This window comes from Lagopus leucura, unplaced genomic scaffold (assembly GCF_019238085.1).
Source record: "Lagopus leucura isolate 7727_CA_CO unplaced genomic scaffold, USGS_WTPT01 Super-Scaffold_100004, whole genome shotgun sequence".
NCBI lineage: Eukaryota > Metazoa > Chordata > Aves > Galliformes > Phasianidae > Lagopus > Lagopus leucura.
The window spans coordinates 55,758,775-55,774,827 of record NW_024962264.1 but is presented as its reverse complement, the minus strand read 5'-3'; the positions used below and the strand labels follow the sequence as shown (position 1 = coordinate 55,774,827).

At 39.2% G+C, this 16,053-nt stretch overlaps 1 protein-coding gene across 5 annotated transcripts in view; it reads right to left on the bottom strand.

Annotated features, from left to right (window-relative positions):
- Positions 1–15,609, bottom strand: part of TAPT1 (transmembrane anterior posterior transformation 1) — a 37,228-nt gene extending 21,619 nt beyond the window's left edge. Inside the window, exons 1-4 of one of the 5 annotated variants that reach the window (XM_042871360.1) lie at positions 15,303–15,609; positions 10,646–10,776; positions 7,865–7,983; positions 3,256–3,279 (exon numbers count right to left, since the gene is read on the bottom strand). In XM_042871360.1, coding sequence (XP_042727294.1) covers positions 3,256–3,279; positions 7,865–7,983; positions 10,646–10,776; positions 15,303–15,609 — 581 coding nt within the window. Of the gene's footprint in view, positions 1–3,255; positions 3,280–3,966; positions 4,034–7,864; positions 7,984–10,645; positions 10,777–14,960; positions 15,044–15,302 lie in introns of those variants that run through there. The other 4 variants (XM_042871362.1, XM_042871361.1, XM_042871363.1 and 1 more) reach the window with 4 other exon arrangements.
- Between the last annotated feature and the right edge of the window lie 444 nt (positions 15,610–16,053).

Below are 16,053 nucleotides of genomic sequence, written 5' to 3'. Positions count from 1 at the left end.
AGTTGTGTGTGATGGTAACACAATACAGATGGAAAGATTTTGCATGAAAATTTGTTATGGGTGTTTTTTCTCATGAATGAGGAGAACAATGGATAAAGAAGAGCAAGACAACGATCCCATTTCATATTCAATCATTCTGGTTACTGAACAGCAAACAACAGAATTGTTCTACAGAAATCAGTATCCCAGAAGGGAATTAAATAAACACAGTCCCTGCTTCAGTCAACTTAGCCCTTCAAAGATAATATCATGAGAGTCTGTTTGTCTGAGATGTAGTTCATCTTATTTGATTCCAGAAACAACGTCATGTGAGAGCTGCTTTATAATTCGGCTAATTACAGAGGTGAATATTTCACACCTTATAAACCAGTAAACACACAGTTTCAGTGCATTAGGACTGTCCTTCAAAAGTGCCTCGATAAGATACATCTGTCCTCTCATTCATTTATTTCCTACTATTATCCCATTATTACTTCTAATACTTTTTGCTGTAACTCATGCTCTTCAATTTCATAGCTTCATTAGGCTAAACCTCAAGTTCTCATGTTTAGTAGCACAGACCAGACTGAGGAATCATCACATTTTTAATTGAAATATCTTCAGATACCAAAGTCCCTTTATAAAAAAGAGTAAAGCTTATCCATTCTTTCCATTAGCCGTAACACAAAATTTTACATTGTTTCACTAGCAAAACTGGATACATGGAATTGTTTGAACACCAGGTGATCCTTCAAACTCCATGAATTCCAGCTGAAAATCCAAGCATTCCTTCACAAAGAAACCTGCAGATAAACTTTCTCCCACAAACCAAGACTACACAGAAAGACACACACAGGCACTTACCATTCCACAGCAAGTACTTAACATGTTCAAATTCCTCAGCCTATCAGCTACTGTTACTATTACGCCCAGTAAATGACCAAAAAAAAAAAAAAAAAAAATCTCAGCTGAAACAACACTTAGGTTTCCAAATAATATAACTGCACAAATGCACACTTTTGGGATATACATTCCTGTTACTAACTTTAATATAAGGATGTGGCATGCAAACATTCTCTGCCTCTCCTTCACCATAGCAGGCTCTGTTTCAGACCATTGAACACACTGTATCTGAGACAACTAGAAGTGAAACCACGATAAAGCAGCTTCCTTCACAAATACTCACGATAGGTTACTTTGCCATTGCATAGGAAAAACTAAAATCAAATTAGAATACAACTAAATTTCGTTGCTACACAGGTTTGTTTGTTTTTTTTCCCTGTACAGTTTAGAAACAGAAATTTACATTTATTCCACTTGTTAGAAAATCCAAAAGGTCAAGTCTATTTCCTGATATACGTAAAGCCCAGTGAAGAAAAGTGTGGTGGGGAAGTCTGTTGTGACACAATTTGCTCAGACCAGTGAAAATCAAACTGACTGCCTTTTTCAAGGTCTGCCTATCTGATACTATACACCAGTTGTCTCCATCTACTGGTTGGAAAAAATAAGGCTCAATCATAGCACCAAAATGACTATTTGTTATGGAGAGAAGTTACCCATATGCAGTGGTAATGTAGTGGCTGTGCCTGTTTCAACTGACCACAGAATGGCTTGGGTTGGAATGGACCTCAAGGATCATCAAGATCCAACCCTCTTGCTGCAGGCAGGGCTGCCAACTTCCACATTTAAAACTAGACCAGGCTGCCCAGGCTCTGGCCTTGAACACCTCCAGGTATGGGGCATCCACAACCTCTAATTCAGATTTCACAGTATTTTTCTTTCAGGTTATTAAATAAGTGAAATACCTTCAGACTTTCAGTGCATTTGTACCCTATTTAAAGTGGTTAAACCATTTGGAACATAGAAGTATACCCTAGGAAAATCAGGAAGTTTTTCTTACTATATAGAAAACACTGACTGAGAATCTTGTTACAGTTGTCCGTAGCATCTTCAACAACTGCTTTCAACAAGTGACAACACAAAGTGAACTTTCTCACTATGATGTCAACCATATGTCTACAGAGTAATCTGTAGACAAGTATACTTGTCAATGTGATTGATTACTTCAGCATGCGATGCACAAGCACTCTGCAGACATTATTTCAAACGTAACACTGCAGAATTGTATATTATTATATCCTATCACTTATTTACTTTTGCATTTCATGACCACTGGTACCCCCCATCCTTCACCAGCACAAGTGCGTTTGTTTCACTAGTCACCTTTTAGAGACTTGTTTTTTTAAAAATCAGTAAGTTTATCCCATTCAACTTTACAGTGTGAAGATGTCCAACAGAATGACTACATTTTTAATTGATTCCTTTACTAAAGCATCACCAACGTAATTTGTGATGCCCTAAACAACTACACCTTAATTGGATACAATTGCCAAAACTGATGTCACAAATACAGGAATGTAAACATGTGACTACACGACAGCTGCAACAATGCTTTAGATGGATTATTACATCTTACAGGTTCTTAAAAAAAATCATGAATGTAATCACCTGCATATGAATATATTAATAACACTACAATAATATTTATTCCTAGACACATTATTCTACTGCACACAACTTAAAAAACCTGTCACTTGAATTGGCTTGTTTGGCTAATGAAACACTATTTCAGCACTGTGGTTACAAGCTTAAAAGAGTATTTTAGAGCAAATCTTTTCCAACTTTATCTTTTATTCAATAATAACTTCATTTTTCAAACTCAGACAACCATTGAGGTATATATTAGTACACATATATTTAGACACCAAAGTCTTAATTCTTCAGTGTATTGTTTAAGGATGAATGGTGATATTGGAAGTTGACAAGAATTGAACTGATTGACATGAAGCAGTGAAGACACCAGGGGAAAGAAAACCCAAGTACGTCTGTCTGAAGGATATACTTGCACTCCCCAAAAAATCTGCAAAATGAGCAAAGTGAAATATTGCAAATATTTTCCTACAACTGTGCTTAAGTTTGGAATTAAGCTTGGTGTCAGAAAAAAAGCAACAACTAAGCTGATCAATTCTAATACTTAGTTTGAAGATTTAAAAAAAAAAAAAGATGCAGTTTGCAGTATGCAGGACTTCACTGTCATAAGACTGTTGAGATATACAGACTCAGGGCTGACAAAAAACTATGTTCCAGTTGAAGATTTGAATATACAGAGTGCTAAGTTGGCCAAGACTAAATGATATTTCATCTCTCAAACAACAGAAAGCCTCTACATGCACACAACACAGCACAAAACCATGCTAAGAATGAAACAAAACCAACCTTTCTGTTAGGCCCCGATGAGAGCTGCCTCAAAACAAATTAAAAAAAAAACAACACAGAGGTTTCATATAAGTGACAACTAAAATTAGCTTTCATTAAGCTTTGATTCTGTTATTAAAAATGAAACTGTAAGTGAAGTCGGTGTATGAGCATAAAATAAAGCACTGTATTTTAGTCAACAGGCAATTAATTTGAAGTCTAATACTACTAAGATAGCTGGCAAGAAACTTTCAGAATCCTCTCCAAAATCTCTGAAGTGCTATAAAAAAAAAAAAAAAAAAAAAAAAAAAAAAACCAAATCAACTCAACCGCTTGAAACTCAGGTAAAATACAGCTAAAAGCATGACTGAACTGTTACTTCGAATAAACATAAAAAGCTTAAGGCACTGTAAATGAAGTACAGCAGGGGCTATTTTAAATTGGGCTGAACTGGAACACAGGCACTCTGTATAAACAGAGTGTTAGACCGATTGTGATTACAGCCAATTTCCACACAGTAGTGAAGCTGTACACAAAAATATAATACCACAAATAGCACCAAATCAATTTCATTTGCCGAGTACTGAATAACAACTGTTGGTGCCTCCTTTGAAGTATGCTAGTTAACTTAGCTACCCTATCCATTTGTAACCAGTATTTTTACTGATTACATGCTGATGCGTGAAATTGGCCGACAGCATAAAAGGAAAAAGAAAATCAGAATTTACTCACCAAGGAGGAATCCCTGTGACATCACATTCCATCCTATAAAGGAAGTGAAAGTGCTCTTTCCTTCGGTCTGATTTACAAGAAAGAAAGAAAGAGAAGGTTGTAATGTTGCTACACTATGCACTGTTATGGAAAGGAGAAAGGAATATTTGATCTGATAGATTTCTACAGAAAATACTGACTGCACCAGCCCATTTTGGTTGGTAAAAAGTCACAGATATTGGTGGAGAGGTGCGTTACTTCAACATGAGCTTAAGCAGACAGTAGGAATTTTAGGTATTTAACAGCTAAATCTAGCCCTTAAAAAAACCTTAGGCTTGGGACTGTGTAACACAGGTTACATTTCTTTATGAACTATTTCTATAATGAGAATACCAGTGTGGTTTTTGTTTTCCTAAGATGTTTTCTTCCTGCAATTTCTTTCTGGAAGTAATGCTGCTTTCATTTATTTCCTACTGAAAAGCGTACATCTGTGGTTTCACAGGAGCGCAGTGGGAAATGAAGAGGTACGTGCAGTATAACTAACAACATGATTGCCAACTGAATCTAAATTCAATTATTTCTGGGAGAAGGGAGAACAGTAAAAGAAAACAATGTGTATTTACGACCTACAAATCCACTTCAATATGGAAGACAAGTAAAGATCTTCCCAATCATTCTTCGTGTAAGAAGAATCATATGTAACTTCTGTATTTTCTTCAGAAAGCCAGAAATTCCAGTAAATCTCACCTTTTTAGCAAAAGTCTTTACTTATTTTATGGGTAAGATGTAAAAGCATCTTTGTGTAACTTATCAGTAGTTTTATCAGTTTTTACTAAACTTGGCCTTCCTATCAGAGTATTTTTCATACAGCACAGAAGAGTGTTCCCATCTTCCCAAAGAAGGTTTTTCTGACATGCAACGCGTTTAAAAAGAAAAACAACAGAAAAGTAAGCTCTACTGAGGTGCTTCAAAATGAGCAAAGACATCAATCTGCTCAGAATATCTGGGTGTGAGCTATTAAAAAGTCTGAATTGTAAGAAGAAACCACACCTTTCAACCACAGGTACAGTGATTTTAGAAGCCTAGTGAGGACTGAATCTGAAAAGAACACCAGTCCACTCTGTCTTAGATCCGTTGTTCCAACAAAGCACATACTTTTAAGTTTCCAGAAAGTATTTCAATCAAATGAAATTAGCTTTTAAGATTCAAAAAGCATAGTTTGAGAAATTTTCCACTACTTGGAAGAAAGTATCAAGAGCTTTTATTTTGTAGTTTAAAAATACTGCTCTTGCAATTTATTTTTTGTTAGATGTTAATTTTTTTAAAGATCACACCATCATTTAGGAAGCTTAAGAGAAATGAAGTTTCACCTACCAAAACCACCTAAGTCTGATGACTTAGCCACTGCCAGTTCGACTACAATGATTTAACCAGCAGCTTATAGCTAAATTTATGACAGAATCTTGGATTCTTGTCATTGAAGTTTCCAGATTTTTTGAGTCTTTAAAACAGCTATGCTAGCAGCACTATAGCTCTGAAAATACATGAAACTAAATCTACTCGAAAGACCAAGGGATGATTTAGCAGTCAAATGGAACCAACTTGCAGGGTCCAGGCAAAAAAAAGGAGATACTACAAGATCCATTTACTCTGTTCTCTCAGCTTTCTTTGATAGAAGATTAAAATGCATAGGAAGCTATAGAACACTCCCCCTACACTTCAGTTCTGTAGACAACTCTATAGACAGGAATTAACACACCTTAACTTGAATGTATTTTCATTGTTGTAAAGAAGTGAAGGGTAATATAATCTGCATCTACACTGTTATGAGGAAACAGAAAAGTTGAAGAGTAAAGAGGAAGGCTGACAACACTCACTGCTCAGTCACTTCACTACGATGTTGAGAAAATAGTCAAGATGAAGGGAGGAGCACTTTTATTTACTACACAGAATGGAATATGATGTGGCAGGTTCAAAAACAACTAATCACACACATTTGTGAGGATGAACATGTTAGAAGATAACCAGCCACCTGCTTCAAGTACCTTTTGTAATTAGGTTGAAATTAGGTGCATTCTTCCTACTGAACTCAATTTACACACGCAAAAAATTCCTGAGCTAGAAAAGCAAAAGATATAATCTTAGTTTTAACATTAACAAAATCAAATCAGAATGAGTAGAAAGAAAAAAAAACAAGAAACAAAGTGCATACTCTGAGTATTTGGAAATTAATCATTCCAGTATCTGAAGGTTCCAATACATACTTTAAATCAAGCGTGAACTATTCAATAAAAAACATTTTTAATATATTAATGACTTAGACAAAAGAGATTCTAAAGAAAGAAATTCCATAAACATTTGAAGAAACTGACACAAAAGAAAATTTTTCAGGAATTCCTACCATAATCAAACTTTCATTCAGTCTGACTGAATCTTACCTGACACATGTTTTAAAGTTAACACATTCAAGTTGATCAAACTGTACCCTACCCTGCCATTCGCAGTAAGAATATAGTTAGGCAAGCAGACTAAATTTTAACATTGTAGGTCTGTGGTCTTCTGATCATTGCTTTGTCAGGACACTGACTTACTGTCCAAGCCAGCAAATGGTCTTTCAATTTTTTAATTAGCATTTCAGAAAAGCAGAAAATTCACTTGTCAACAGCAAACTAAATTTATAAATGAGAACTATTAAGTTTTAAAAAGTAATAAGAAAAAAAAAAAAACAAATAGTATGTTAAAATCCATTACATTTACCAGAATTTTAGTATTTTGGCAATAGCATACAGAAATACACAAGTAGGCACATAATTTGATTTGAAACTGAACAGCAGCCAGATGGTTCCTTACACTGCTAGGAAAATCTTGACAATTTTAATATAAGATTCAGCTCAATATTAACAGCAGAACACAATATCAGGGACTGCCACCTGGTGTCTGTTTTAAGCAGTACCCAAGAACATTTCAACTCAGAACAAAAAAACTAGTATTTTTTAATGCAATAAGAAGCAATTTCTTTCTAATCAGAAGATACATTCTAAACTGTGCATCTAAAAGCACTTCACGCATGAAGGACTATCAATAACGGAAATGGAATCAATTTGATCAAAATAAAGAACTGGCAGCCATAAATCAAATTATAGCACGGGGAAATCCACAATGAAAACTATGAAGCCCTGATTTATTCAAGGAAAAATCATAACATCAATATAAAAACTCCTTCACTTCAAGATTTTTGTCACAAAGTATACTTTAAAGTACCAACTTTTACCATGGAAATTAATTCTGTCCCATTTTTTGGTACATTATTATTCCTGTTCCAAGAACGTAAAACAGAAATTCTACAAATTAGCAACTTCCTTACCATTGACCTAAGCAAAAAAAACAAAAAACAAAAAAAAACACAAGAGGTCAAAACTCCTAAAGTTTAACATATTCTATCTAGCTAGTCCCATCCCACTTGCTCTCCAAGATTCTTAAGGAAAAAAAGAAAGCCATTTTATACATGGACCCCTTGGGAAAAGGTTACCGCGGAAAGAAGGAAAACTCTCGTAAAAATCAAAACTTTTCTTTCAATATCAGTCTGTCAAAGACAATGGTCAAGTCATTAACTCCAACGTCAAACAATAGCTAAAATACTGTTCAAACAGATATTAGAAGAACAAAACTACAAGGGGCATGTTCTTTATTAACCTAAATTTGTTTAAGAGACATTGTTATTAAACCATCTGAAGGAAACAATGAGAATTGGTGACTGTTGGCAAAGCTTAGAAGTGCTTCTCGTGCACTGTTAATTTACTTCAGAGTGGAAGAAATCATTAGTACTTTAAACAGCACTGAAAGGCACATAAAGTTAACCACTCAGATAAACAGAAACGTTATTTACGTGTATCAACATCTTTCTCTTGAAACAACTTACCGTAATCCATAGCAAGGCAAAGTGATGAATCGGAACATTGCCAGAAAAACTCTCAAAGGAAGCAGGGTGAATATATACAGAAAAGCATCCAGGCACAAAAAGATTCCAAAAAACATCAACTAAATTATAAAAATAAAACAGATGTTAGTAGGTTATACAGAGTTACAGAAAATTTATACAGAATTATATTTTGTATGAAAAATACATATTACTTCAATTAACCAAATAAGCACAACACTATATATGCTCGGAAGACTTTCATCAAAAATTGTGCTCCACAAGGCCCAAACAAAGTCCTATACAGATAACCACAATTGACTAATTGCATTTAGATGTTACTGCAGCTTGTTTTCCAACAGTGACTTCCTTCAAAGTTTACAGAAGTTAATGTTTTAACCTCAGGGAAAAGAAAACAAAAACAAAAACAACCAACAATCCTCTAAAGCTGTATACATGTGTAAAACCATTTGCCATGTGTATGTCTTTTAATATGTCCTTTCCTCCCTCTAAAAAAAGCAGATTTTACCTTGCTGGTTTTCTATTACACACCTAATTACAGCTATGATACTTCCCTTTGGGGACTACGCATCCTTCTTTCATACGAAGAGGAATATGAAATATGAAGAGGTAAATTTACATACTTGCCCTCAGTTAAAATGCTTCCTCAGTTTATCAAAGCAGTTAAAGCCATTTAATTGTGGGCATAGGTCAACCTACTCTGTGATAATTAAACTAGACCTAAATTCTGTAATTAAAAAGCTGTTATATAACTGATTCTCCCTGGATGTTCCTTCCTCTTTTTTTTTTTCCCCTCCACTTTGTGAATCTAAGTCTAATCTCCTGAATGGGACTCTGAGCACCCCAATTCTACCTAAATATTAAGTCCTAGTGTGTTGGCATTAGAAGTATATGTTAAAAAAAAAAAAAAAAAAAAAAAAAAAGCATATCTAATAAAATCACTTTAAAGAATATCAAGTATTCACCTAATATCAGAGGATACATTTTATTTCAGTTTATTCTCACTCTAGCTGATTATGATTTACATTACTACTCTGCAATTACATTGCCAGGTAGTAAACAATACAAGTCATTAAGATAATTCCTCCATTCCTTTCCTACTGTCTCACATGCTTTCTCTGAATTAAGCAGACTTTCACATCAGTTGAGTGATTCGTACAATAGCTGGTCTACACACCATTTAATTTGCTCTCCAGGTGCTTGCCAGCATACTTTCTTTTTTTTTTTTCGGTATTATTCAATTTGTTATAGCTAGAATGTGAGCTAACTCGGATTAAGCCCAAGCAAAGAACAAATTTATTTCATAATCTCTCGCTGTAAAAAGACATCCATCACTTTTTAAATCTATCTGCTTACTGCTCAGTTTCATACTCTTCCATTGACATTCAAAACAGACAATAAAGTCTAATTTACCGCGCAAAAATCTCATGCATTTCACTACTTAGAACATCAACCTTATTTATACCAGACTGTTGGTCTTTGCTTGTTCTTACAAGTTAAAAAAATTTATTGGAAACATATGGTGATGATCCTTCAGAATAATTTCTGTGGCTTAGGGACTGCACATAATAGCCTCCGTAATTACAGTGGAGATGGACTTAATTCTGTAAAACCAGGTCTCATCACAGACCAAGGATAAATTTAATGATACTCAAGGGCTATGCAAGGCATGGACAACAGGAGCCAGACTTTTCCTCCGCTGCTCTGTGAACTTTCTACTCCTACTTCAAGCTATTCTACTCAGCTACCCTCCCATCTCCACATGGGCGCTGAATTAGTGAGAACAAAGGCTAAGCAGTTCACCACATGCTATCTTAGCAAGAAACATGAAGCATTCACTGCCAGATTATGAGCTAATTTAAATCTCAGAATGGTTCAACAGCCACCAAAGTTCATGAAAAATAAATTGTGTGTTTAAGATGAGGGAGGGAGGTAGGAAGAGTCATGGAGCCGGCCTCCTACTTCAATATAGCTTACTGTTAATTAGATTAGGTTTACCATACAACTTTGTACCTAGAGATTTTGAGAAATTTAACAGCATTACTCTTCAGTAATACAGTTAATAATGGAGTACAATACAGTTATAATGCAGCCTAGATGACTTTATTACCAATGTTGCTTACACTGAGCATATTCTGGCTGTCTCTCAAATCTGACATCCTCTCCTAGAGGGTTTCAAAATGGGTGAGAACGAAATTCTCTTCTACATCAGAATACTGAACTTCTGCAGGGTCAGAATTACATTTAGGCATACAGAAAAGTGGCAGGAAGGCATCTATGGGAATGACTGCAGCACTTGGAAAACGGGAAGGAAAGGAGGGTGAGGTAAAGAGTGGCCAGAAGCAAAACAGATGGCTGTGAAAGTCAAAAACCTTAGACAAACTCAACCATCACCGTATCTTCAGACTGAAACATTAGCTAAAACAATTGTGTTGTATTTTAGTGAATAATTACATTTCACAGTAAATTTTTTAATTTGATTGACCATTCCTTGAAGTGACATCTTTGTATTTGAATTAACCCAAATACCATCATCTGGACTTGAATGCTAGTTATGTCCATTTCTGTTAACAGCAATGAGTTGCTCTCAATTAAAAACACAGAAAGTTAATCACCGCAGATTTTTATATTGTTTTTTTTTTTTTTTTTTTTTTTTTTTGTTTTTTTTTAAGTGAAAAATGTTCAAAAATAAACATTCCTTTTAATAACTTAATGCAGTAGATTTAATCTTTAAATTTAAAGAACTATTTAAAAGTACTTCACCTTTTCCAGTTCTTTTGGTATCCGCATGCATGTGTATACTCTCTCTCTCCGCTCTGTGTACTTTGCTTCATTGTGTTCAAGGAAGTAACCTCTGGTTAGCTCAGCACTGATGAATCTCAGCAATGAAAGATCTACATTGAGAGACACACAAGCAGAAAACACTTCAGGCACTAAGAATGATAAAACTGCTATGTTTTTGTTACTTGCTATATGTTTCAGTTCCATTGTATCTAACACAGTACTTTTCTGCTAGTAGCAACCAGAAGGTCAAGTGACTTTGTAAAGAAGGAGCCATACAGGATTTGAGTTCTGTTTCCCACTCCCCCATCACCTCTCAACAAGAAAAATAAACTACTTCTCCCAACCAATCATTTTTATCAGACATCCTACTTCTCCAAAAGATGACTAAAATAAAGTTATGCTGAATGCTAATGGATCTAATCCTTACCATTCTAAGAGTCCTGCTAGATTTATTAAATATCCCTCTACACTGCCCTTGTGAGGCCCCAGCTGGAGTACTGCGCCCAGGCCTGGGGCCCCCAGCACGAGAAAGATGCAGAGCTGCTGGATGAGGCCACTAAGATGATCAGAGGGCTGGAGTAACTCACCTATGAAGAAAAGTTGAGGGAGTTGAGCTTGTTCAGCCTAGAGAAAAGGCTCCAAAAGGAGAGACCTCACTGCAGCCTTCCAGTACTTGAAGGCAGTTTATAAACAGGAGAGAGATTAACTTTTTACACAGGCAGATAGCGATAGGACAAGCAGGAGAGGTTTAAAACTAAAAGAAAGGGAATTTCAGGTCAGATGTTAGAAAAAAATCTTTACTCAGAGGATAATGAGGCCACTGAAGCAGGACACCCAGAGAAGCTGCGAGAGCCCTATTCCTGTAGAAGGTTGGACGGGGCCCTGGGCAGCCCGAGCTGCTGGGTGGCAGCCCTGCCCATGGCAAGGACAGGACAGGACTTAAGATCTCTTCCAACCCAAACTATTCCGTGATTCTATGATGTACAGGTCTTTGACACTTTAACAGATCTGGATAGATACGCTGAAGTCTGACTTAAGTTTTCAGTCAAGCCATGTGGCCTTAGAAGAGCCTTTGTGCAGAATAGTTTTTCAAAGGAAATATACAGCATAAACATGAGAACTGAAGCTATCAGCATAAGGAAGTTGAGCTTGTGAGTGAGTCTGTGCTCACCGACAAGGTCTGTGATCATCACCTCCCCTCTGAAACACTTCAGAAGCGACAGCACACTCAGTACAGTTCAGTATGTCTGGTTATTACTGACGCTTAAAAATAGATGCTCCCAGCAATCACACAACATGCAAAAGATACAAATCACCTATGTAGACAGACAGGCAAGAAGCTACAGTGCATTCACCACGGGACAAAAACATGCTCTTTAGTAGAAGATCCAGATCTCAGTGAGTTTCAGTAACAACTGGGGAAGCCTTGCGCAGTACAGTGCCCCACACTTGCAGGAGGATGGTGAAGGGATCAGGCTGCCTTCATCCTTAGTAAAATAGCCTTGAGAACAACAGTTGCTGAGGTGGGAATACAAGTAGAGATAGTGCATGTGAACAGTTCACCCCAAACTGTCAGACAGCAGCTTCCCAAAATGGATTTCACTGAATATGACAACCATCAGCTGGATGAAACACTATCCAAAAAATTACAAAGAGTTTTGAGAGGAATAAGAGCAGCTGCAAATGCAGGTTGGCTTGTGTCCTACACTGCCTTGGGTGGTGAGTGCATGTATCTGCATGGGATTAGAACTGCTGAGGATTACAAACATTCTGAAGCTTGTAGTGGTATCTTAACATAAACGAATATTCTTTAGAGATCATTTCAACCAGGATTTGTTTTCATCTATGTGAACCTAACTGCTTTCCCCTGTCAAAAACACTATCTAAACAGGTCCTTACAATTTGTGTATAACTGATCCACTTCTAGTAGACTATAGCCGCTGTAACCCTCAAGGTGTTTATTTTAAAATAACCAAACACCATGCAGTTTAATGAGTAGTGAAAACTAATATTGACATTTAAGGTTTCAATCAAAGTTCATTCCAGAAAAATAACGGCAGAAGTTCAAACCACTAAATGGAGGCTCAGATCTCTTACAAACTTGTTCTCTCAAGCTCTCCTCTGTAATATTACCATTTGAAACTTCTAAACAAAAACTGGGAGACAAACCCAGAATGTTCACAAAATTTAATGTGTATATTCTTACCTAAGCTTAACTACTCTGGTAAGCGCCAAGGTACATTTTCTCATGCCACAGGTAACCAACCTTCTCTAACTTAAAGATAATGCATCTCAAATAACTGAAGCTTCCTACAAAGTATTTGCACATAGGCAGCCATCATAGAGTATCTGGAACTGTTAGTTCCCACTTCCCATCACCTCACATGAACTGGTTCACAGCCCCATTGTTGAAAACCAAGTGATTTTAGCCTTCCTCCACCTGGCCGCACCCCAGGAACTTCTCGTGCCTGCAGTTGCAGTTATCAATACAAGCGTTCTAGACTATGCCTGGTAAACAACCCCTCCAGCAGTGGGGCACACTGAGCTACAGTCACGGCAACCTCCCTCCTGAGCACCCAGCTTCAGCCCTGCTTCTGTGCCAACAAAGCTGTGAAACGGATCAGCAGCTGACCCTGTAGGAAACACACAGCAAGCAAGTGAACAGGATGAGATACCAAAGCAGCCCAGAGCAACTAAGCACCTGAAAAAATGGCTTAATTCTGCTACCAAAGCACCATTTCTTTTAAAATGAATGAAATGTTCCAACTCCTCCTTCAAATTCCTTAATTTTTTCCTCTCTGTTAAAGAAAAAAAAGTTACAGATCACAGCTTAATAGGTAGCACAGTCTTAATGCTTGAAGTATTCTTATTCACCACCCCACCTCAGGACAGAAAGCACAAGGATCTTCAAAACATTAAAGCCCATAGTTACTTCCTCAAGGTGCAAAGATAATGATTTACCCAGGTTATACTTCAATGCATAGCAACACAAAGGATAACCATTAACCAGAAATGGACAGGAAAACTTGTGCAAATGCAAAATCCTCTGTAGCTCAAAAACTTTCTGTTGAGAAACAATCAGAACATTCATCCTAAGCATAACAGTTTCAGGTACTCACTTTGAAACACACAATTCTTCCATAAACATGCATGCCACTCAAAATTAAAGCAGCATGATATATAGTTAAATTAATTATTTTCTTCTACTCCAGACAAATTCTCTGTACAGTACTTGTGCTGTTTCACCACCCTGCTTCTACACACTATGAGACATATTGCTACCAGCAAAGACAAGTTACAATTTTTAGCTGCTCTACCAAGAAACTCATTTTTCTATAATGTTTTCTCAAAGAAAGAGAGAGCACTGATGACTTTTGACTTTTTTTTTTTCTTCCCCATTTTCTATCAATTGCTGGAAGACAGCTCCCCCCCTCTCCCCCGTACCGATTTCTTTGCTTTAAGAAATTCTCCATTCAGCTATCTTTCAGGCACAGAGATGTGTATTCAACTGTTTTTGTCCCATCACAAAGCAATTCATAGCACTGTTATCAATTCCTTACAACTATGGAAACTGCAGCAGTTTCAGTAACACCACAATAGTGATGCCATCAGTGATGCTGCAAGTCTTAGGAAATCAATGACATAACACTCATCAAGCTTAGAGAGAAAGTGTTCTGTTGTTAGTAAATGTTTTAATTGTTTTTTCCCTTTTCTGTCAGGAACAACCCATAGCATCACATTCCAGCCAACACTGCGGCAATCAGCCTGAAAACTTGAGCCCCTTCCACATTTTCAGCAAAGCACAACTGAAACTACAGCGCTAATAAAGTTCTTGATGAACTTGCCGAGACTAAATTAACCATACCACAGTTGGTTTTTAATGTTTGTGGACTGCATTTCCAAGTTGACTCAGTGGACTCCTGAAATGCTGCCCTGTGAACTTCAACAAAGCTACAGATGATAGCAAAGCCCATCATGCTTTCTTTTGTTATTCTTCCTTATAAAATTCTTAGTTGGTAAGCTACACGTAGCGAGTGAGTTCTAAACTCTACACAACTCCACAGCGGCTTTGGGAGCACCGCTCCTTTCAGCAGCGGAGGCAGGAGGCGTCACACTCATGGTGCAAACGCTCAGCCACGGAGCGGCTCTGGTACAGGAGGCAGAAAGCTACAGTGTCCAGCGGAGCTCAGAGCACAGGTGCAAACACCCACCTCCCACAGCCCTTCTTTAGCAGCTAGCGGCTTTAACCGTCTGCCTTTAAACCTCAAAGCGCAGCACCCCCGCAGATACCCACACCGCTCACAATCAGCCCCGCAGCTACCAGCGCGCTGTGTCACACTTCACCGCTCTCCGTCCGCTTCCCAACGCGCCAAAAGCGGACACTCAGCCCGCCGAGCGCGGAGCTCCGTGCGCAGGGTCGGGAGCAGAGCCGTCCCGCCGCGGTTCCCGGCGCACTTTTTGAAGTCTCCCCCTCGTTCAAGTTCCTCGGCCGCCGCCTCGACCCGGCAGCCCAGGCCGCTCCGCTCGCAGCCGCTCGTCCCGCAGGCACGGCCCGGCCTGACACCCGCTCCGGAGCGCTCCCGGCAGGGGTCGGTTCAACCCGGGGTCCCTCCGCCCGCCCAGCCGCGCTCCTCACCCGAGAGGCCCCGCTTCTTCTTCCTGCCCCGGTCGCTCTCGTAGAACCCCAGCGTCTCCGTTCGCTGCTGCGGCGACGGCTGCCCCGGGCCGGTGGGAGGCGGCCGCAGCTCGCTGCTCCCCCACAGACTTTTCGGTTCCCCGCGACAGCCGTCCTGCTGCAGCTGCTCCGGGCTGCCGCCGCCGCGCCGCCCTTCTGCGCCGCCGCCCGGCGCGGCGGCGTCGCTAACGCCGGCCATGTTCGCCGCCCGCTCCGCGCCCGCCGCCCCCGAGCCGCGCGCCGCGCCGCGCCCCTGGCTGTGACTCATCACCGCGCGACGGCAGCGCGGCTCGGCCCGGCTGCCGCTCCAGCACTGAGCGCGGGGAGGGGCAGAAGGCGGCGCGGCGCCATCTTGCGCGGCGTTAACCGCTTGTGTGCCGGCCGCCCGGCGCTCGGCCTGCCGCATGGCGGAGTCTTCCTGCGTCCCGCGGGGCCCTTGCGCTTACCGTGGTTTTGTAGCTATAGCGACGTGCAAATAAAGATGTTTGTCTGAGGGAACGGAGCTGGCGGGTCCGCTGCTGTTTGCCTGAGGAGAGTGTGCGTAAAGGTCGCACGGGGTCTGGAGCTAGAGTTCAAAGCAAGTGTAAACAGCGCACTCTGTTAACCTGCACCGCACCACGCAAATAAGGCTGTGGTCAGGAGTGCGAGAGGTGAATTATTAACTGTAATGCCAACGGGATTTCAATGACATGAGGTACAGATCTGAGGTCGG